Here is a 21,149-nt window from a genome sequence, read left to right as displayed (position 1 = left end):
GACTAAACGCCGCTGGGAAAAGGGCCAGCCGCCGCCTGGCTCCACCTCCGGATCACATGAGACGCCTCTGACCGGATCTGGGTTTTCCGTGCTCCTCGGTGCCTTCTGCCGGCGCTGCTTTGGGTGAGTCCAGCCTGGGGGTTGGGGAAAAAAAGCACAAGGGGCCCTTCGACTACCAGGAGGAAGCTGTGACCCTGGAGCTCCTTGGTTTACGCAGCAGGAGCAAATAGACTCCTCTCCTTTTTTCCCCCTGCTTTCGTTTTAAAAACCGGACAAGCCCTCCCTCTCCCTGCCGAGTCTGGTGATGGTGCCCCCTCCGCCCTGAAGAGTCCTAAGTAATTTCTGGTCTCGTACCTACTAACTGCTTTGGAGCATTGCTGTGGCTTAAGCTGAGGAGTAGCTTAGCCCCAGGCCCCGTTTTCGGTGCTGGCTCTAGAACGTGAGAGTGTAAACTCTGGGTATGCACAGAGTGTGTTTTCCTTGTCGCTGAATAGCCACAGGCCCCATACCTGTGGTTAGGGAAATGAGGCTTCTTGGTCATACAGGCGAGGCTGCGCTTGAACTATATGCTTTTATTTGATATTACCAACTATATGTGTGTGTTAGAGCAGCTGCTTTAATCCAGGAGGAAAGGGCATTTACTCCTGGATGAGTTTCCGGTTGGAATAATACGTAAAGCGGCATGCAACATCTACAGCCCTAGTGTGTGCTCACTCAGAAATAAGCCCCTCTGCATTCAAAGGGGTTTACTTGCAAGCCAGTGCACCTAGGATCACCTCCCGAGTCATAAAAACAGCTTGAACGGACATACTAAAATGTTCCCCTCAAATAACCCCGTTGACACTGTTTACATGAAGTAACAACCACACAGTCCCTCCTCTTTTGCTAGGTCATGGCAAACCACACAAACTGAAGCATGCAGTCTGATTGCTGTGCACTCGGCTTCCAAGATATTATGGTGTGCACCCTTAGCGTGGGTGGGTGGTGCAGTTGCTTGGGTCAATAAGCTGTTTAGAGCTGGCTTTGCCCTCTTCGCTTCTTGAGGCAAAATGGAGATTTCCTTAAGAATGGAGGGGAGAGTTGTCTGTTCTTCAGAAGCAAAGATTTACCTGCTTCCTAAGGAAGGCTGCCCATAGTTTGTCAAGCCCAGTGGTCATTCTTTGCTTTCCCATTATCATATTTTCCTGTATTGTACTAATATTTGGCACTTCAGTTATCTTAGGGTATGTTAATTGGTTTCGTTTTGTATTCTTGTTTGTAGTTTTCATCTTAAAACACGCCCATTACTTCTTGGGTTTGTTTTCACAAACATGAATGAGAAGATTCCATAGCAATACTTCTCTTTTGGGGAAGAAACAGGCACATAGGTTTCAATACCTCATTAATATTTGAAATGAAGAACTGATTGAATGACTAGAACTGTGGGTGTCCTTTTTCTCCCTCTCTCCCCCAGGTATTATTGGAAGCCTCCTATTGCCTGTTTGGGAGTCTGTCTGTTGTGCCTTGGCAATGAGCATGTGAGATGACCTTCTCCTTGGTCTGCTCTCTTGACTTTGATATGCCTGCAAGAGGTTTTGATCATGACTGGTGTGATGGGCCCCAAGTGAATTGGCCTGAACTACTGTGATTCCAGCCATGGCAGAGAGAAGCCATGAGTGTTGGGAACGATGCTACGGAATAATCCAGAAGAGGCTGCCGGTGCTAAAGTGGCTTCCCAAATATTCTCTGCAATGGCTGCAGCTTGATCTCGTTGCTGGACTGACGGTGGGATTGACTGTTGTGCCACAAGCTCTTGCCTATGCTGCGTTGGCTGGCCTCCCAGTGCAGGTGAGGCCATTGACCCAGAAGCTTTAGTTGCCTTAGTGTAGCATCTATTGAATATTTCATTTTCCGTTTTTGCTTGAAAAATATAGATCCAATTCCAGAGGAGAGCAGCTTTAGAGTTAATGAGCTCCGAGAGTCTCTAGCAGACTGTGGCTGCCTGGAGTAAATCAAAGGTCAATGAGCGGGAATTACCAGTTCTCTGAAATACTTTTTACTGTTGTTTGATTCTGCTTCTTCCTGTTGTTCCAAGATAATAAATTCTCAGACATCCTCCTTTAAAAGTGTTTTGCCAAGTTATCAAACAGACACCTTTTTGTTTCTTTCTCTAATTTTTTCATTTGATACAAGTGTTGACACACACTACACAGCACATATGTAAGACCTTTATGTATGACAAGGATTACATTTTTCTTAGCCATTCACAGCCTTTTTCTCCCTGATTCTGCTCTTCTTCCTACATCACTGTGATCAGTCTCTAATTGCCTGCCTTCCTCCCTTATAGTATGGCCTCTATTCCTCCTTCATGGGCTGCTTTGTCTACTGCCTCCTGGGGACATCGAAAGATGTGACACTGGGCCCAACAGCTATCATGTCGTTACTGGTTTCGTCCTACGCATTCCATGACCCTTCCTATGCCATCCTGCTCACCTTCCTCTCGGGCTGCATCCAGTTAGCTATGGGGCTGCTACATCTTGGTAAGACCTGGCTGGTGCTATATTTGGTCAAATAAGTGGTCCCTCAAGCCCGCTTATGGCTAATAATAGCCAAACAGGGAGGCAGAACTGGAGAGATGACAGGGCAGATTATCACTGGTTGTCTACCACAAGATTCTGATAGTTGGAGCTGAACATAATGCTGTGACCGCAGCCCTCCGTTAATTACAATACTATGACTTTAGATATCTTACTCAAAAGTAAGTCCCATTGAGTTTGGTGTTACTTTACTCCCAAATAAGAGGGTATATGATTGCAGTCTTAAGTCTCACAGCTCATTGAATTATAGTGATTTGAAATCCCACCTTGTTTCCTATAGATTATCTGTTACTATCCAAGGTTTTTGTTTTTCAATGTGTGCACATGTATGTGTTTATTGGAAGAGAGTAACGTGCCCATTTTGTACAGATTTGTTTTTAACCTTCATTTTTTTTCAAACTTGGGGACTAGCAGTACTTAAAATAAAACGCTGCAGAAGAAAATACATAGAAAATTAAAAAGTATCGTACATTCAGCTCATCTCTCTTTTCCTTGCTTAGTTCTGTAGCTGCAAGGGCACTAGTTAAACTTGGGTTTCTGTCTTGTGCATTGAGGCAGCACTAGATGAGAACAGCCTGCTTCTTCCCAGCTTTGTCCAGCTGCCCCTGCTATTAGTGCTTGGGATCGGCAGGAAATGAAGGACCTGTGGCTCTAGGAAGGCAAGAGACAACCAAATGACAGACAAAGGTTTCCAGTGACTGTCAGAGCAATGGAGAAAGGAATCCAGTAGGCTCAATTCTGGTGTGGAGCATTAGGTGGCTCAAAGAGCATAGACCATAGACCCTTGTTGGCCAAACCAAAGCCAAATGAAGGATACTGGGAAGTGGGATACTGCAACTGCCTCTGTCTTGTTATGTGTGTGTTGGCATCCTTGAGGAATGGATAGCTTTTGACTGAGGAGCTTGGTAGTTCTGAATGGGCTGAATGGAGTATAATGTGCAGTGAAGTGAGTCCGTTGCGCCCGGTCTTTGTAAGGCTTAATAGGGATTCTTCATTCCTGGCAGGTTTCCTCCTGGACTTTATCTCCTATCCTGTCATTAAAGGGTTTACTTCAGCTGCTGCAGTCACCATTGGCTTCAATCAAGTCAAGGTAAGGGGTTTCCTGCCCTCACTTGGCCTTTATCCAGCAATCCAGGTTCAGCAGTGACATTTTTTGCTTGTAAAACTCACCTGCCCATTCTGTAAGAATAGGATGGAGGCCAGGCTGCCTGTTCAAGTAATTAGATCTCTGCTAAAGGGCTTAAGGAGAGCTCTGTAGGGCTAATCAAGGGTGAAGCAGGCTGGCTCAAAAATGCTTATGTTGTTGATAAAACTTAGGAATTGTTGATAAAACTCTGGCAATTGTGAGAACCTGGAATTGTAAATATTTCACATGCTATACACTCTGCCTTCTCTTTTCCTACCTTTTATGCAACAATCCATGGGATTAAGTCCCTTTCTACCTCCTCTGGGTTACAGGGTTTCCTCTTTCCCACCTTCTGTTTTAAATTTATGGGACCTAAGGATTCTGTAAACACTAAATGGCAGCTGGCAGATCTGTTTAGCTAGCTGGGATCCCCTGTTTTGGCCACTGACAACCCCACTGATTTGCCTTCCCAGCCCTGCTGCAAGTGTTAAGAGATCCATGCCACTGCCAGGCAAGAGATACCTGAAACAGAGACAAGTAACTAGGGCCTAACCATCTTTTTTATGATCTCAGCTAATCATGGTGTTGGTTTAAGAAGCAAAGGGGCCATGGACTGACCAGAGTACTGAAACGGACAGTTATCTGGACAGATTAACCCCACCTTCTGCTGCCATAGATTTGGGGCTTTTTTTTGGATGTGTGAATGCTTGAACTGCCTACCATGTTCCAGCTAGTACCTTTAAAACGCTGTTCAGTCTGATGTGGCATCGATGCTTCCTTTGTGGTTGGCCACAGTCAGCTATTCACAGGGGTGAGGGGCAGGAAGCAGCAGCAGCAGATAGCAATCACTGGCTGAACTCCTTGTGTTTGCAACAACAGCCCATTTCAAGAAGTACCTTTGAAAGAGAAGCCTCTGCTCCTTGTTCCACAGAAGGCTTTTAAAGCAGTTACGATAGGCAAGAGCTAGCAAGCCTCCTCAGGTGAAAGACCGTCTTTTGTTGTAGTATGGGCAAATCATTTAGCAGAGGTTGTCTGGACATCTCTTGATTTTTATTTTTGTGGATGGCAGAGACTTGACTTGGAAGTTTGTGTAACTGAGCACAGAAATATGATTTTATCGTTCACATACCTTGTCTTACACGCTTACCCACAGAGATAGCATCACACTTTATTCAGCGTTGGCAGAAAAGAACAGAGCTCTTTATTTTTAGGATAAATTTTCCATGACAGCTAAGTCCCTTTGTTGCAGGTAACATGGAGCACCTCAGAAATTATTGTGAGGCATTTAATGTCTTTCCTAAAAGGAAACACAATAGGCCAATGGGTCCAAATACAATGTGGTGGGGTTATTGTTTGTTACTGTGGTATGCATTTTTGTGTTTTTATATTGTGAGCCACCCTGTCATCCTCGAATGAAGGGCAGTATAGAAACAACAACAACAACACTTACAGAGACACAAGTATGCACTTTATGCAGCTACATTGTAGTGTGTGTGTGAGAGAGAGAGAGAGAGAACGCGCGCAGACACACTAATTTGTTTCATCATCCTGACTTGTGGCTTTAAAATGTGTTTACATAGACGCTCCTGGGCCTACAGAACATCCCACGCCAGTTTATCCTTCAGGTGTACTACACCTTCTGCAGAATTGGAGAGACAAGGTAAGTCTGTCCCTTGTTTATTTCTCTCTACAAGATCTTTAGTCTTCAAAAGTAGCAAGAATGATAAATAGAGAATCAGTACGTAGGATACCTCTGGGAATAATAGATACCCTTGGACTGCACAAGCCGTTTATTTTCTTGAATTTCCATGAGATTTGTAATAGTCATGCAACTTCACATCATTGGGGTGGTGTGTGGTATGGGATTCTGTGATGGAGCTGAAAAGTTGGGTGCTCTTACTAGAGAGCTGAGGGGGGCAAGGGTGAGCAAAGTCTTTTGCCTCATCCCTGAGAGCTAAAGGCTTTCTTTTATTTTTTGCAATGAAGGCTGAGGTGAGTCCTAAAATTATAGCAACTGAGAGGATCCTTGGCATATTGCCTTCCTGAGTTGTATGTTTTAATTGGGTGCACTTGTTGCATGTATTGCATTGAATGTCTCCAAGGTGCGCAGAGTTGGGCTTGCAGTTCTTGCACAAAGCTGAATCTGCCATATTATGCGTGTAGTCTATGAGCAACAATGCTAAATGTGGATGTACCTCTTGGAAGAATGAATGAAAGTGGACCTGGATGTAACTTTTCAGGTCCTCAAATCTTGCATCTTTCCCACAGCCAATTAAGAATCTGTCAGGGAAGTTTTAATTTGGGCTAAGGAGAGGCTCATACATTTATGTGGTGAGTGCTAAGCTGGCTGTTATGTTCTTCATGCACAGATCCATTGGCTCAGTAGGAAGGGACCATTTTCAGGAAGCAGATGTGATGGAGGCCACTTTTTTGGTTTCTCCCCTTGTTTTAGTGCGGCCCCTTTCAATTCAGCTACGATTGTTATAACTTATATGCAGGGTTGCAGATGCTGCTCTTGGGCTGTTCTGCTTGACAGCACTTACGGGGCTACAACAAATGAAAGAGAGCATCCCTAAGGCCAACCGGATGGAACCGTTGTCTGTCAGGATCAGCCAGCTTGTTGTCTGGACAACAGCTACAGGTTTGTCTATCCCACCCTACTAGCTAGGCTTTTTTAGCACTTTGCTTTCACAGCTTGGTGTGCTGTAACGTATGTTGAATTATCTGTCTTATTTTTTCATTGGTAAAGTGTCTTGACTTTACCCAATTGTGTAAAGTGGTGCGATGGCTAAGAGTGGTTTAGTTGCTTAGGAAATAAAAAATTGGTTGCAGTCCTGCGAGGGAAGGGAGTATTGTCAGTTTGGCTGGATTTAAAAATCTCACATGAAGGATGGCTGAATACTGAGAAGCAGTGGTGGAGGACGCTATTCAGGCACCTGGGGCGGCACGAGCTGCCCATAGGGGCGGGGCACACCGCGGGGCCTCTGGAGTCTGCCTTCCTCCTCCCGCTTAGCCACCCTACAGTTGGGGTGGGGAGGCAGTGGACGGACCGTTTGGGCAGTGTGGAGCCTGCATGCGCCCAAGCCTCCCAGGAGAGACGTGGCTCAGGCGTGCTGCAGGCCCCGCAGTGAGTGCCACCCAGCATTTTGTCACCCCTCTCAGTGGTAACACCCGGGGTGGCCTGCACCCACCGCACCTCCCTTCCTCTGCCCCTGCTGAGAAGTGGTCCTGGGGATAAAGTGAGTGAAAGCCCAGGATCAAAGAGGCTGCAGGAAAGGTAGGCAATGCAGAGAGAAAGAGCATTACTAAGAAAGAATGTTTGGAGAATTGGTGAGGAGAAGATAGATAGAGGATACAAGAAGGTCTTCTAAACCTCATGAGAAAGTTGAGGTTTTTCCTAATTGCATTTTCAGACTGTGGAAACAAAATTTATTTACTTTTGAATTTATATTGCAAATTCTCTCCATAATTTTTAAAAACATGGGAGTTGTCACCAGAAGCTGCCTATACGCTTTGGGGTCTCTCTCCACCTTGCAGATATTAAAACTTAGTGGTAATCTAAGCATGGGGAACCCCCACTCTTCGTGTATTGGGTCTCTACACCAAATGGTTAGGCAGGAGTGTATTCATGGCCTAATAAGAGATTTGCCCTTCTTGCTTATGGCCTTAACTATCCTCTAGGGCTACCATTTATGCTCATCGTTGGGTAGTGGATGACAGCTTTGCTATAAGAGTCTCACTCTCTTCCTTGCAGTCCGTAATGCTCTTGTGGTCCTGTTTGCTGGTCTCGTGGCCTACTCCTTCCAGGTAACAGGCTCCCAGCCCTTCACCCTCACAGGGGTTACGCCCCAGGGACTCCCATCCTTCCAGCTGCCACCGTTCTCCGAGGTCACACCCAATGGAACCGTCTCCTTTGGAGGGATGGTGCAGGTGGGTATTTCAGTTGTTGCCATAGGTTTATATGCCGATATAACACCCTGTTTTGTAGTTAACATCCCCCCACAAACCCCAAGGCAGTTCACAAAAATAATTACAATTAAAACTACAGCCAATTTAGTTATGAATACAGCTAAAAAGAAATAATTGACAGCAACATTTTAACACAATCCTCTGAATGTGGTAAGAAGAGGTATTTAGATAAACAAAATATAAGAATTTAATCTGAATATCTACTTCAAATTCAAATCAATCCTCTCTCTCCTATAAAGCCAGAAAAAATCCTTTTGAGTTGTTGCTTGGAATCTACATAGAATTGCTCTACAGCTCTTCTTTTCTTTCTTTGGGTATTTTCACGTGCACAGAGAAAGTAATCCTTTCTGTCCCTGTACTAAATTGAGCAGCACATGAAGCCTGCAGTCCTTTGCATTTGTGCATCTCTGTGCTGGTGGAAGCTAGCACTGTACTCCTCTGCTCAGTTCTTGCGATCTTTGAAGGTGCTCAATCTTCTAATTCTGGTCGCTTGAAATGGTGGAAAGGAAGCAACTAATTTATTCTTTCCTGGACCTACCATACTATGGTATGTTACATGATTCAGACTGAATCAGCTGGTCTTTGTTTTTAAATTGTCATGCTTTTATTGTATGGTGTTGTTATTGTTATATAACACTTTGATATATTTTAATGACACGGTGTTATATAAATAGCTCTATAAATAAGCAAATAAACCACAAGATTATTGCGTTGCTTTGCATAAGCTGCCTCGCAGAGTTGTTGAGGCAACATCGGAGGAGTTTTAAAGGTGTCCTATAAATTTCATATACAATAATAGAAAATTATTAGGTAAAGTTTATGTGAATTAAACTATTTCCCATTCTTTTGTGCTGAGGCGATGCCTTCCTTGGAAACCATAATTGACGGTAAGCACGCAGCTGTCTAAAACTGGTAGTTTTTTAGTGAATAGGCTGAACTACGGGTAGACTCCTGTGTTGTCCAGTGTTTGTTGATCAGATGCCATGGTAAGAATACTGAGATGCCATCCTATGTTTGCTGCAAGCTTCATTTGTTGGGCACAAGTGACCTTTGTAGTAGAATTAAGCCATCCTCTCTCTTTTCTCCCCCGTTACAGAAAATGGGAGCTGGTCTGGCTGTGGTGCCTCTGATGGGACTTCTGGAGACGGTTGCTATTGCCAAAGCTTTTGGTATGGGGCCTCAAATCTTTCAGCTTCTCTAGGCATCAAGTCAAGGGGAAAATTCACATGGCAGCTAATGGGATTTGGGTTTGAGAAAAACTGTTGCCTTCTAAGAACACTATGCTTGTAGGGAGGAGGGAGTGATGATACATTTAGCTGCAACATTATATCCTACTTGTTACCTAGCCAATAATGACCCCTTAACACCCAGCGATGTGAAAATTACCTGTTTCCATTTGACATACTGTATATACTCGAGTATAAGCTGACTTTTTCTGCACATTTTTTATGCTGAAAAAGCCTCGCTCGGCTTATACTCGAGTGATTGTTCTTTCAGGCTGCTCCTCCCTCCTCCCTTGTCTTTGCTTTCCTCCAGCACTGCTGCCACCAGCCTCTGCCTCTTGGCAGCACCTTAGGTAGACTGGGGGTCAGGAGGGGCTGGGAGGAAAGAGAAGCCCCCCCTGCCACATGCGCGCACATGTACTCCGGCCCACCAGGAGGTTTGTGGTGTGGTGAACTGGCTTATACTCGAGTCAATAAGTTTTCCCATTTTTTTGTGGTAAAATTAGGTTCCTTGGCTTATATTCGGGTCAGTTTATACTTGAGTATATACGGTAATCCCACAGAGAGGAGTGCTGTGATTGACTGCCCCAGTAGAACTGATTGCATGGGTCCCATCCAGTGGGCACTGTGAGATGACATCCCATCCCCACCAAGGTGTTCTTCACTCTCTCTGTCTCTTTCCGAACCATGGATTAAAGCAGGGATGGAGACCCTGTGGCTGTCTTGGTGTTACTGGACTACAAATCCCATTATCCCTGACCATTGGCCATGCTGCCCGGAGTTTACGGGAGTTCAAATCCAACAGTGTTCAGAGGACCACGGGTTTCCCATCCATGGATTAAAATTAGGGAAATTCCTTAACCTAAAAATATTCCCTGAGTAAGATTCCTTTACCTAGAAAGGCAAAAAGAATAACTTTGTTCAGGTAGTAGAACTCGCAGTAGAAAAGAGATTGCAGGGAGCAGAAAACCACACTTTGGGTCCTGCTAGGTGGATCCAGGCCCCTTTCCAGCCCTGTATTTCTTGTTCCACATTTGCAGCGACTTGTGGAGCTTTTACCCATTAAGAACACCAGTATTTCTAGGTTTCTCGGTGTTAATGTGTGTTCTCGATTTCCCTTTTCATTCTAGCCTCTCAAAATAACTACCAAATTGACCCCAACCAGGAGCTGTTGGCCATGGGTAAGATTTTTGCACGAACGGATTGGATGCTGTTGGCTGGGTGGGATTGAGCCCTTCCACTTTGGAGTTGGGGATGAGCCTGGGAAGGAAGAGCCGAAATTCCCATACAGGAAAATGGCTTTATTTCCATATATTGTTTGAAGCGTTCCTGGTTCGTCCCTAAGCCAAAGAAGCAGGACTCCACATCTTTTCTGCCTATGTTCCTTAACCTCTCTCCCTCTGTGGCCTCCAGGTTTCACCAACTTCCTAGGATCCTTCATCTCATCCTTTCCTGTCACAGGCAGCTTTGGCCGGTGAGTGGCTCCTATTGTGGATGATACTTAGCTGCCCAGTGGCTCAGCTTAAATAGTAGTGCAAGTTACATGCGCAGAAATAGTAGTGCAAGGGCATGTGCAAAATCATTTGCTATGGACTCATTTTTCCCACTTGCATAACGGATATGCAATTTGGGCTCCCTTTATGTTTTTACTGTATGGGTTTTATTTTGTTTTTTTATTGACGTATATTGCAGTCCATTTCAAGAGACCACTAGGGTTAGTTTAAGTGGAGTACCGTATTTTTTGCTCTATAAGACTCACTTTTTCCCCTCCTAAAAAGTAAGGGGAAATGTGTGTGCATCTTATGGAGCGAATGCAGGCTGCGCAGCTATCCCAGAAGCCAGAACAGCAAGAGGGATCGCTGCTTTCGCTGCACAGTGATCCGTCTTGTTGTTCTGGCTTCTGAGATTCAGAATATTTTTTTTCTTGTTTTCCTCCTCCAAAAACTAGGTGCGTCTTATGGTCTGCTGCGTCTTATAGAGCGAAAAATACAGTATATAACATCTTCACATAAATAATGAAAAGTGCAGGCTGCAGGTAATGCTTGAGACCGAATCCGAGGTTTGCTAGCCGTTCATCCCTCTCGGTGGTGTCTAGAAAGATGCCCTTGTTGAAAAAGAGCTGGGCGGATAATCCATACTGATAAATAAGTATTTGCTTGTGTGGGGCAGTGTGTGAAGTACTGTATTGTCCCCAATATAAGCCATACCAGCAAATAAGCCACACATTTAAAATTCAAGGGGGAAAAAGAGAAAAAGACAATACCCAAATATAAGCGTGTGTGTCTGTCTGAGGCACTTTCTCACACGCTCAAGGCATCCAGGCACCGCTGGAGAGAAAGACGGAGGGAGGGGGAGAGCAAACTTGGGCCGCTCGTGAGGGGAAGTTTATCTCTCTCCCCTCATGTACAACGCCTGCCTTGCTCCGCTCACTTGTGGCCCCACTTCTTAGATTCTTCCCCACCACCCTCTACCTCACGGGCTGCTGTGGTTTGACCACAGCAATTTTTGTAAGGTCGCAAATTTAAGTCGCGCTATAACTTTCCACGGTCAGAATTGGGGGGGGGGGAGTGTGGCTTATAGTCGGGCCAATACAGTAACCATTAGCTCTTGTTGTCTCTAGGCTGACTACTGTCCTTTAAATGGGTCTAGGAAAATGAGGGGGCTGTTTTCTGTTCTCGTAACCACAAAGCTTGTTTATGTTGCAGGACAGCAGTGAATGCGCAGACAGGTGTTTGTACTCCTGCCGGAGGTCTAATCACAGGTAGGAGCTAGAAGGGTATCTTTGTGCCTGCTGAGCTATTGAGGACTCGTATCTGAGTGGGGATACAGAACTCTGAGGGGCTCACTGTGCTATTTTAATGCCACCCTTGTTTACTCACTTTTCCTTGTTTGCTCCATAGGGGTCCTGGTGCTACTGTCTCTAGCCTTCCTTACCTCTGTCTTCTTCTACATTCCCAAGGCTGCACTGGCAGCTGTCATCATCTGTGCTGTGGCTCCTATGTTTGATGCCAGGATCTTCTACACGTTATGGCAGGTTAAAAGTATGAGCATGAATGTGTCCTCTTCTTCCCAGAGCTGAAAAGTCTGGGATCCTGTAATGTTTCCCTAACAATAGTATCCTGGTTAGAATTCTTTAAAATGTGTTGTGCAATTCATACGACTTTAACAAAGGTATCATTCATAAATTCAATTTTTAATTACTAATTTTTAATAATTTGCACCAATAGTCACACCTTATTTTCTTTTTTCAAGATTAGCAGCAGATTTAGAGCTCTGCAGATCTAAGGAGTTTTGAGTAGATATTCATAACTTTTCAAATGCTTAGAGCATTTTTGAATGTGGTGTTCAAAGTTTTTGGATAGGTCTTTTTCAAGTAGTAACACTGAAGCAGAGCAACTAGGCGGTCACTAGGTTATTGTAAACATATAAAACAGAGAATGTTTTCCTCATTCTTGTAACTTTTCTGGCTCTGAGAATCCTGTTTCATAGATACTTCTGGGAAATCATATATTCCTCACTCCATGATCTCCCATGGTAGCACCCCCTGAATTTGAAAAATCTCTCTGTGATGTCCCTTTCATATTTAAAAAAAGAATATAATCTTCTTGGTTATGGAAAGTTACCAACTTAAAGGATGCTGGCATCTGCTGGACAAATGGAGTATCTACCAAAGTTTCGTGTGTTTCCAAAAGCAGAAATAAATAGCTATACTTTCCTTTCAGAACCAATGTCCAACTTTTCATCACCACAAAACTGCCTGTTGATGTTTTTCTCTTTGTCCAGAAACGTGACAAAAAGAATTTAAAGAGACCACTTATTTGATGAAGCACAGGTTAAAAAACAAAATGAAATTCTCTGTATACTAGCTGAAACTAACCCCATCAAACCCTTGCAGTCTGAGGTATACCATAGTGAAAATGGAATTGGGGTGTTTTTTATTTTGAATTAGTTCACCCAGAAGACTATTTACCCCTGGCTCTGCCAATCACTGGCTCTGGCTCCACCCGCTGCCAGCATGCAGCCCTTAACAGACAACCCCTGAGGAGAATGTGGTTCCCGGTAGGAAAGAAAGCTGTCTAGCCCATTTTTATGATATGGGATGGGTTCTGGTTTAGTTAATTATGTACAGCAATAATGTGACAGGGGAAAGGTCTCCCTTACAAACACACCCAGCTCACCCTGAGCTTATTGGTTTATGCTACAGCATGGACTCTGATTTGGTTAATGGTATATCTCTGAGTCTAGAGATATTGCGGGGTGAAGAGGGTACAAGTCTAAATAGAACATTGCATTATATGACCTCCTAGTTGCCTCAGTCCCTTCACTAATGAGGTAAAATCTCTTGGTGACATCTTCGTTGGTAAGAAGCAACTATTTAATGGCCTTGGCGCAGTATACCTGAAGGAGCATCTCCACCCCCAGTGTTCAGCCCGGACACTGAGGTCCAGCTCCAAGGGTCTTCTGGCAGTTCCCTCACTGCAAAAAGTGAGGTTACAGGGAACCAGGCAGAGGGCCTTCTCGGTAGTGGCACCTGCCCTGTGGAACGCCCTCCCATCAGATGTCAAGGAAATAAACAACTATCTGACTTTTAGAAGACACCTGAAGGCAGCCCTGTTTAGGGAAGTTTTTAATATTCTGTTGAGAGCTGCACAGAGAGGCTGGGGAAACCCAGCTGGATGGGCAGGGTATGTATAAATAAATAAATAAATAAATAAATAAATAATATTAATTTTATTTTGCTATTTGTTTCTCTCCTTCACTGTGCTCTGCGGCAGCCATCTTGCTGCAGGACTGGAAAAGTCTGAGTCCTACATAGTCATTCCCCTCCCCCTTCTCCCTCAGGGCTGGACCTGGTGCCGCTGTGTGTAACGTTCTTCTTCTGCTTCTGGGAGGTGCAGTATGGAATCATAGCAGGGGTGCTGGTCTCAGGTATTCTCCTGCTATACCCCATTGCCAGGCCACGGATAAAGGTTTGTTATGTTCCCACTGAGTCAGAATGCAAGAGCTTAGGAGGGAAACCCATAAAACACAAAACAGGCTTACTGCAGTACAGCTCTAATGTTTGTGATACTGTAATAGAAAATAAATAAATCATTTTTTGTATCCAATTGCTACAACTTGCTCATGACCCTCTTGGAGTTTGAAACTGGAGAGTGGTTGCCTTGTGCAATGCACAGTGAAGAAGGCAGCATTTTTTAATATACATTTATATCCCACTCCTCATCTCCCAATCATTTTTTCCCATATGGCTGAAATATCTAATATAGGCACAATAGGTGTTGCACATCCCTTTGCTATGAGAGCCTCTGTGGCATGTTTCCTTTGGCTTTCAAGAAGGGAAGGGGGGAAATGGCTGAACAGTAACAAAGCCTCATCCTGTTTTCCTCACGGCACTTTCTGGCAGGTCCTGGAGCATGAGCAGGAGACACTGTTTATACAGCCTGCCGGTGGCCTGTATTTCCCAGCCATTGAGTTCCTGAGGGATACAGTGCGCAAACGGACTCAGTCAGGTAAAATGAAGAACGGAAAGCTCATGGTGTGGTGCTGGCTGTGAGGAATTGAACTGGCTCCAGAAGTGAAGGCCTCTTGCCATCTGAACAAAAGGACCAAACCGCTTGGGGCGATAATCTTTGCATAGAATTGTGCCTTAGGGACACAAGTGTTGTTCTGAGGAGATGATGATCTGTTCAAGAGGAACTAATATTCCTGGCCCTAAGGGTGCCTCTGGGGGAAAAAGAAGTGAGGTCTATTGTCAGGGGTTCAGGAGCAGAGGCAAGGGCAAGGGAGGAAACAGAGAGCGAGGGGGAGGAGGCAGAAGAAAAGATGAGTGATGACGACGACCCGAGATCTCCGAGTCTTTCCAGTGAATCAGAAGATTCACAGAAAGGAGCACCAGTGGCCAGGGCAAGGGGGGAGCCTAGGGGGACACCCCAGGAAGATAGAGCCAGAGGGGACTCAGAGGGGAGCAGTTGGAAATCGGGACCAGCGTCACCGCCAGAGAGCAGGGAAGAGGAAGGGCGCCAGGGAGCAAGCGCTGGCAGCTCACAGCAGGGGGGAGGGCACGAGTCAGGAGTGGCCACACCTCCATCGGGGAGCGAAGAAACGGTCAGACGGAAAGTGGAAGGTTGGGCGCGCGCGCCAAGTTCAAATGCACAGGAAGGTGGCGCAGTAGGCAGCCCGGAAAGGGAGCCAGGTCCTAAAGCCCGGCGCAAGGAGACAGGAGGGTCCGGGGGGTCGGCGTCAGAAGAATCCCGGAAGGAAGAGACCCCGGAGGGCAGAGGGACCCAGAGAAGAACAGTCAGGCGGAAAAGGTGGAGCAGGGCTAGGATATTAAGTTGGTGTACAAGGGGCGGAGACTCAGACGGAGCTTCGCCGATCTAACCCATAAGACGTAGAGTTGCACGCAGCAGCTTGAGAATGGAAACTGTAACTCAATAAAGACTTTTATTTAATGATCGCTGGCTAGCGTGATCCTCTGTGAGCTAGGATCTGGAAGCAGCTCTGACATCTATGCTTGAGCCCCTCACCCCACCCATGAATTCCAATAAGGAAACAAACGCCACCCTCTCGTAATTTGGCATAGGGAGATACAGCATATTCCAAATGTGGGAGAATTCTGACTTGCATCTCTTTGACCCAACCTGATAAAGCAGGCAACATGGGGCTACCAGCACTTTAGGATTCCGGCTGTTCTGGGAGTTCATGGGGCCAATAACCTGCCATGCTGTATTTTGACAGTAGTGAAGGTGGAAGCGGGAAGTTGTTAATGGTACTATATTCCTGGCCAAGCCTTAGTTCCCACCTGCTGCCAGATAAAGAGGAATGGTCCAAGTCTCAGGATATCCTGTTTTCTCCTAACACACCAGCTGTGGGGAGGACCAGTGCAGCCCAAGTGTCAAAGAAGCTTGTAGTTAGTGGGGTCATGGCTTGAAACTGACCATCGGCCAGAACTCTCTTGGTATGAGTAGCTGCCCTGTCTGCGTTCGCCCTTTCTTGAGCACGCTGTTTCTCGATTACCTTCAGAGTCTCGACTGTGCAACATCATTTTGGACTGCACCCACGTCAGCAGCATTGATTACACAGCAGTACTGGGCCTGTCTGAGCTGCTCCAGGAATTGCAGCATAGGAGACTCTCTCTGGTGTTTATTGGCTTGCAGGTAGGTGGGGGAGAACTGCAACCTCAGAGGAGCAATCACACACTGTGGCTGGATTTTGTGAAACAAGCTGAGCAGGCTTAAGACCCAGTACTCATCATTTAGGGGATGGGCACTGTTTAGCGGTAGAGTTTGTTGCTTTGCATGTAGCACGTACCAGGTTCAATCCCTGTCATCTCACTGTCTGTCTGTCTGTCTCTGTCTCTTTAAAGGATATTGGGAGCTTAGCTTGAGATCTTGGAGAGTTGCTGCCATTCAGAGTAGACAACACTAGGTTAAATTAACCACTTATCTGATTCTACAATAAGTTTCTAAAAACATGAAGTGTCCAACATCTTCCTCTAAGTACAGCCCACCCATTTAAAAAAAAGGGGGGGGGTCTATTGTGCCTGGATCAATGTGTTCCATAAATATCAGCCAGAGGATCCTTTTAACCAGAGATGTAAGGGTCAGGACATGTAAAAGCTTGGATATAACTCTACCTTTGAGCAGTGGACCATTTCCATCCATCCAGGGTCCTTCTGGTCTTTGAGATCTTCAGGGGCTTCCCTGAATGCTTTGGGACAAGTTGGAATATGACTGACCAATTCTTCCTTATCATTCCTGTCCACAGACACATGTTCTCCAGGTCTTCCTGGCTGCTGGTCTGGAAGGATTCCGTCATTTCCCCAACCTGAAGGATGCAGGTGAGCAGTGTCAGGCATTTCTATCCAGCTGGGGCCATGATGGCCATCTTGTGCCAGTAGTAGTAATAATAATAATAATAATTTATTATTTGTACCCCGCCCATCTGGCTGGGTTTCCCCAGCCACTCTGGGCAGCTTCCATAGAAACCAAAAATACACTAACAGTGTTCTTGTAATGGTGGTTGGTGTCCTGGAACTACCTGGTGCCTCTTAGTCCTGTGGCCAGTGGCAAAGGTCGGAATGACCACCTGCTTCCTTCTGCAGCACCAAGACAATGGGCACTTGGGGCAGAGTTCCTTCTGGTGGGAGGTGGAATTGGGATCCCTGCATCTCTTTAATCTCTGACGAATATGGCTAGTCTCACTTTTCCTTTATCATGGCTTTCATTCCATGAGGGAAGGCTGTAACCTCTGGCCAACATCATTCCCTTGCTTCTGCACTTTCCCTCAAGCATTAAGCCTTTTGAAGGAATGTCTTGTTGGTCTTCATGGAACCTCATCCCCCATTTCTCTTTTTTAAAATCACAGGTGGGATTTGACTTGTTAAAACATAAAATGAATCACAGTCTTAACAAAATGCATCTTTCCCCGCTTTTGTCTTTTCTGCAGAGAAGAGCCTTGAAGAGGAACTGAGCCATGCCGGTGAAGCCTTGTTGGATGGCAGTGACAGCATACTGCCAACATCTGGGATCATCCAGTGAGGATACAGAAGTAATAGATGCCTGTGACCAAACAATAGAAGTGACCCAGGCTTGACAGTGAAGCTTTCGGGCCATGAACATTTTGGAGCATGAACATTAGGGGGCAGATGTTCTGTACCCTTATTCATGCATTTTCAGACATCACACAATAATAATAATAAATTTTATTTATAAAATTTATAAATAAAACAACTTGAATTCAGAAGTTGCTCACACTCCGGGACTGTTCAGTGTGAAGAATAGTAACCTCTTTACCTCCTTCAGGTGTATAAAACCCTGAATCTGAAAAAAGAAAAAAAGCACAAGGTCATCCATTGTTTCAGAACTCTGGGGCAGCAGAACTGAAATAACCGTGGGATTTTGGGGTTTCTAGATTGAAGGGTGGTTACCTTTGATAATTTCTAATGTACATTGGATTTGAGTGGCATACTTAAGGGAACACTAATAAGGAAAGGGAATTAAGAAAATAAAGCACTTTTTAAAAAATTCTCTGCTGTGTTGGAGAGATCTTGATGTGGCAGTCCTTTTGAGAGAGCATGTTTGGTTAAACTTGGCAGGAGTAACGAAGCCCTGGTCAGTGCTTTTTTTCTTGGGGGATGCAGGGGGACACATACCCCTAAACATTTTGTGAATCTTTCTACTTTTGTCCATTTACTGTATTTATTTTTCCCAATTTGAACTATAAAATGGTGATTTTCTTGAGTCAAAATGAGAGTACCCCTAAACGTTTTTTAAGGAGAAGAAGCACTGGCCCTGGTTATCTTTTTTTAAGTAAGGAACATGTGGTGAAGTTTCTGAGAAGCTATGTCGTTTCATCATGTTTTAGATTCACTTTCACTCAACTCTCAGGAAGAGGTTTAACAAAGCACAAGAAAAAAAATGGCATGGAAAGTTAACATAGGCTAGGCTAGTTGTTTTTCTAACCCAGCATTTTCTATTCCAATCGACAGTGGTCTCAAAACTTTCAAGCAGAAAAAAACACCTTGCACCTGCACCATTACCTGATTCTGGCCCTTAGTTAACCAATAAATGTTTTATTTTGTTCTCTTAAGTGGAGATGCCAAGCACTGACTCTGGGACCTTTTACCTGCAAAAGTGCATACACTCTCTTCTTGGTTATACTTCTTCCCTGTGTACCCTTACAGCTTCGTTGCATTATCTTGGGCTGCATACACATTGCCAATTTAAAATGAAGCCAGGTCGTTCTTTTTCTCCATTTGGATCAAAGCTGGGGTTTTTTTCTTGGGGGGGGGGGGAAATGCACCGAGACCCAGGTTTCTTTTATAATAAATTACAGGATAGATATGGAATTGATATGGATTGTGGCTATTGTTGTGTATACGCTGCTTCCCAAGCCAGCAGTTGACAGCACACTGGATGCAGAGCAAATGGGAGTGTGTACACAGCCACATAGCTATCCCCTCCCCATGGGGTTTATTGGCCACTAAGCTGACATAACACACTATGATTGGTGCTTCCATTGGTAGCATTGCAAGTGGAATGAGGAACTAGAGAGCGTAGCTCTAATCTAGGGGTCAGCAAACTTTTTCAGCAGGGGGCTGGTCCACTGTCCCTCAGACCTTGTGGGGGGCCAGACTATATTTTGAAGAAGAAAAAAATTAATGAATTCCTATGCCCCACAGAGATGCATTTAGAGAGAGATGCATTTTAAATAAAAGGACACATTCTACTCATGTAAAAACACGCTGATTCCTGGACTGTCTGCGGGCCGGATTGAGAAGGCGATTGGGCCTGATCCGGCCCCTGGGCCTTAGTTTGCCTATCCATACTCTAATCTTTCACTGGGGAAAGAACAGTGCAAGTTTTAAGAGTGATTGCTTCTTCCCACCACTGTGGTTTCCGAATGGTCCACTGGAGCTCACCAATGTGTTGCAGGAGAGACTCCAAGCTGAGAGAAGGCAGTTTAGCTCATGGGTTTTCAGAAGTTTGATCTCGTGGGTCAGGGCTTGAAATCTGACCAGTTGGTCCTAACCAGAATTCTATTGGCAAAATTAGCTACAACTTAATTGAGTACACAGCTTGCCTTCAGCATCTCCACTGCTCAGAATTGTTGTGGATTGCACCCATGTGAACTGGTCTTCTTGGTGGTAATGTTGGTCTGAGCATCACTCTGATCTTTATGGGCTGAGAACTGCAACGTAAGTGGTAATGTTGGTCTAAGCATCACTCTGATCTCAGTGTTCTGTGGTCTTCATTTTGGCTTTTTCTGGTGGCAGCAGCAATGCAAAGAACAGTGGCTAGGAGTCCTTGGAAAAAAACATTCTAATTAAACCCTTCCCAAGAGCAGTCGGAAGAGGATCTTCATGTACCTCCTGCCTGAGACCTTTGCACGGCAGTTGTTTTGAAAAATAGTTTCCATTTTCAGTTTGCAGCAATTAGGAATCCTTGTGACTTTCAATAAAACGAAACTTAAGCAGGGAGTTTCAGATAATATGTACAACCCTGCACAATGAGGAAGTGACTAAGCGAAGCATAAAGTGAAACGTAAAAACAATTGTTTCATTGTATTAATTTTTTTCATATTCCCTAAGAGTGGGAGTATACATAGATGTTGATTTATATTATCCAGCCTTTATGTGCATGGTTCTATAGGCTGGTGCGGAACCCCCCCAACCCCTCCCCCTAGAAATTAACAAATGGTAGGATTTTGATTATATGGGATACAAAGGGAGAATACAAGCTACAGGGGAATTCTTGGGCTAGCCTATGCAGCATGACCTGGCCAAGCTAAGAAACAATACAGGGCCACTGGCAATGCAAGAAAACCCCATCCCTCTGCCCTGAGGTATGAACAGAGACAGGATTTGGAAGGCTGCCAGGGTACAAGTGTGATGTAACAAGACGTTTTGGGGCCTTTGGCACAAGATTTCAGATAGCTGAAAAAGGCAGAGTGATCTTGGCTGGCTGGCTGAAGGCAGGTGGCGAGAGATTCCTTTGACTCCACTGATAGGGAGAACAAGCCCCTCTTAAGATGACCATGCTGTAAGATCTGTACACCCTCTATGTCAGGCATGGCCAAACTTGGCCCTCCAGCTGTTTGGAGACTACAACTCCCATTTTGTTGTTGTTTAGTCGTTTAGTCGTGTCCGACTCTTCGTGACCCCATGGACCAGAGCACGCCAGGCACTTCTGTCTTCCACTGCCTTCCGCAGTTTGGTCAAACTCATGCTGGTAGCTTCGAGAACACTATCCAACCATCTCGTCCTCTGTTGTTCCCTTTTCCTTGTGCCCTCCATCTTTCCCAACATCAGGGTCTTTTCCAGGGAGTCTTCTCTTCTCATGAGGTGGCCAAAGTATTAGAGTCTCAGCTTCAGGATCTGTCCTTCCAGTGAGCACTCAGGGCTGATTTTCTTCAGAATGGAGAGGTTTGATCTTCTTGCAGTCCATGGGACTCTCAAGAGTCTCCTCCAGCACCATAATTCAAAAGCATCAATTCTACGGCAATCAGCCTTCTTTATGGTCCAGCTCTCAATTCCATACATCACTACTGGGAAAACCATAGCTTTAACTATATGGACCTTTGTTGGCAAGGTGATGTCTCTGCTTTTTAAGATGCTGTCTAGGTTTCTCGTTGCTTTTATCCCAAGAAGCAGGTGTCTTTTAATTTCATGGCTGCTGTCACCATCTGCAGTGATCATGCAGCCCAAGAAAGTAAAATCTATCCCTAGCTAAAAGGACCAGTGGTCAGGGATGA

The 21,149-nt window shown here is 45.0% G+C and overlaps 1 protein-coding gene across 1 annotated transcript; it reads left to right on the top strand.

The window, feature by feature from the left end:
• Window positions 1–16: 16 nt before the first annotated feature.
• Window positions 17–17,923, top strand: SLC26A11 (solute carrier family 26 member 11). The gene is made up of 17 exons (XM_083490811.1): window positions 17–123; window positions 1,454–1,827; window positions 2,327–2,519; window positions 3,581–3,666; window positions 5,283–5,362; window positions 6,201–6,343; window positions 7,457–7,632; window positions 8,768–8,840; window positions 10,025–10,075; window positions 10,308–10,368; window positions 11,600–11,655; window positions 11,795–11,935; window positions 13,737–13,864; window positions 14,299–14,404; window positions 15,918–16,051; window positions 16,662–16,734; window positions 17,343–17,923. Exons 2-17 carry the CDS (start codon window positions 1,636–1,638, stop codon window positions 17,432–17,434), a joined length of 1,785 nt encoding a protein of 594 aa, XP_083346937.1. The 5' UTR covers window positions 17–123; window positions 1,454–1,635; the 3' UTR covers window positions 17,435–17,923.
• Window positions 17,924–21,149: the final 3,226 nt, after the last annotated feature.

Source organism: Podarcis liolepis, assembly GCF_965112155.1.
Source record: "Podarcis liolepis genome assembly, chromosome: 2".
In the NCBI taxonomy this organism is placed as follows: domain Eukaryota; kingdom Metazoa; phylum Chordata; class Lepidosauria; order Squamata; family Lacertidae; genus Podarcis; species Podarcis liolepis.
The sequence above is the reverse complement of the archived record's forward strand: the minus strand, read 5'-3'. Positions and strand labels throughout refer to the sequence as shown.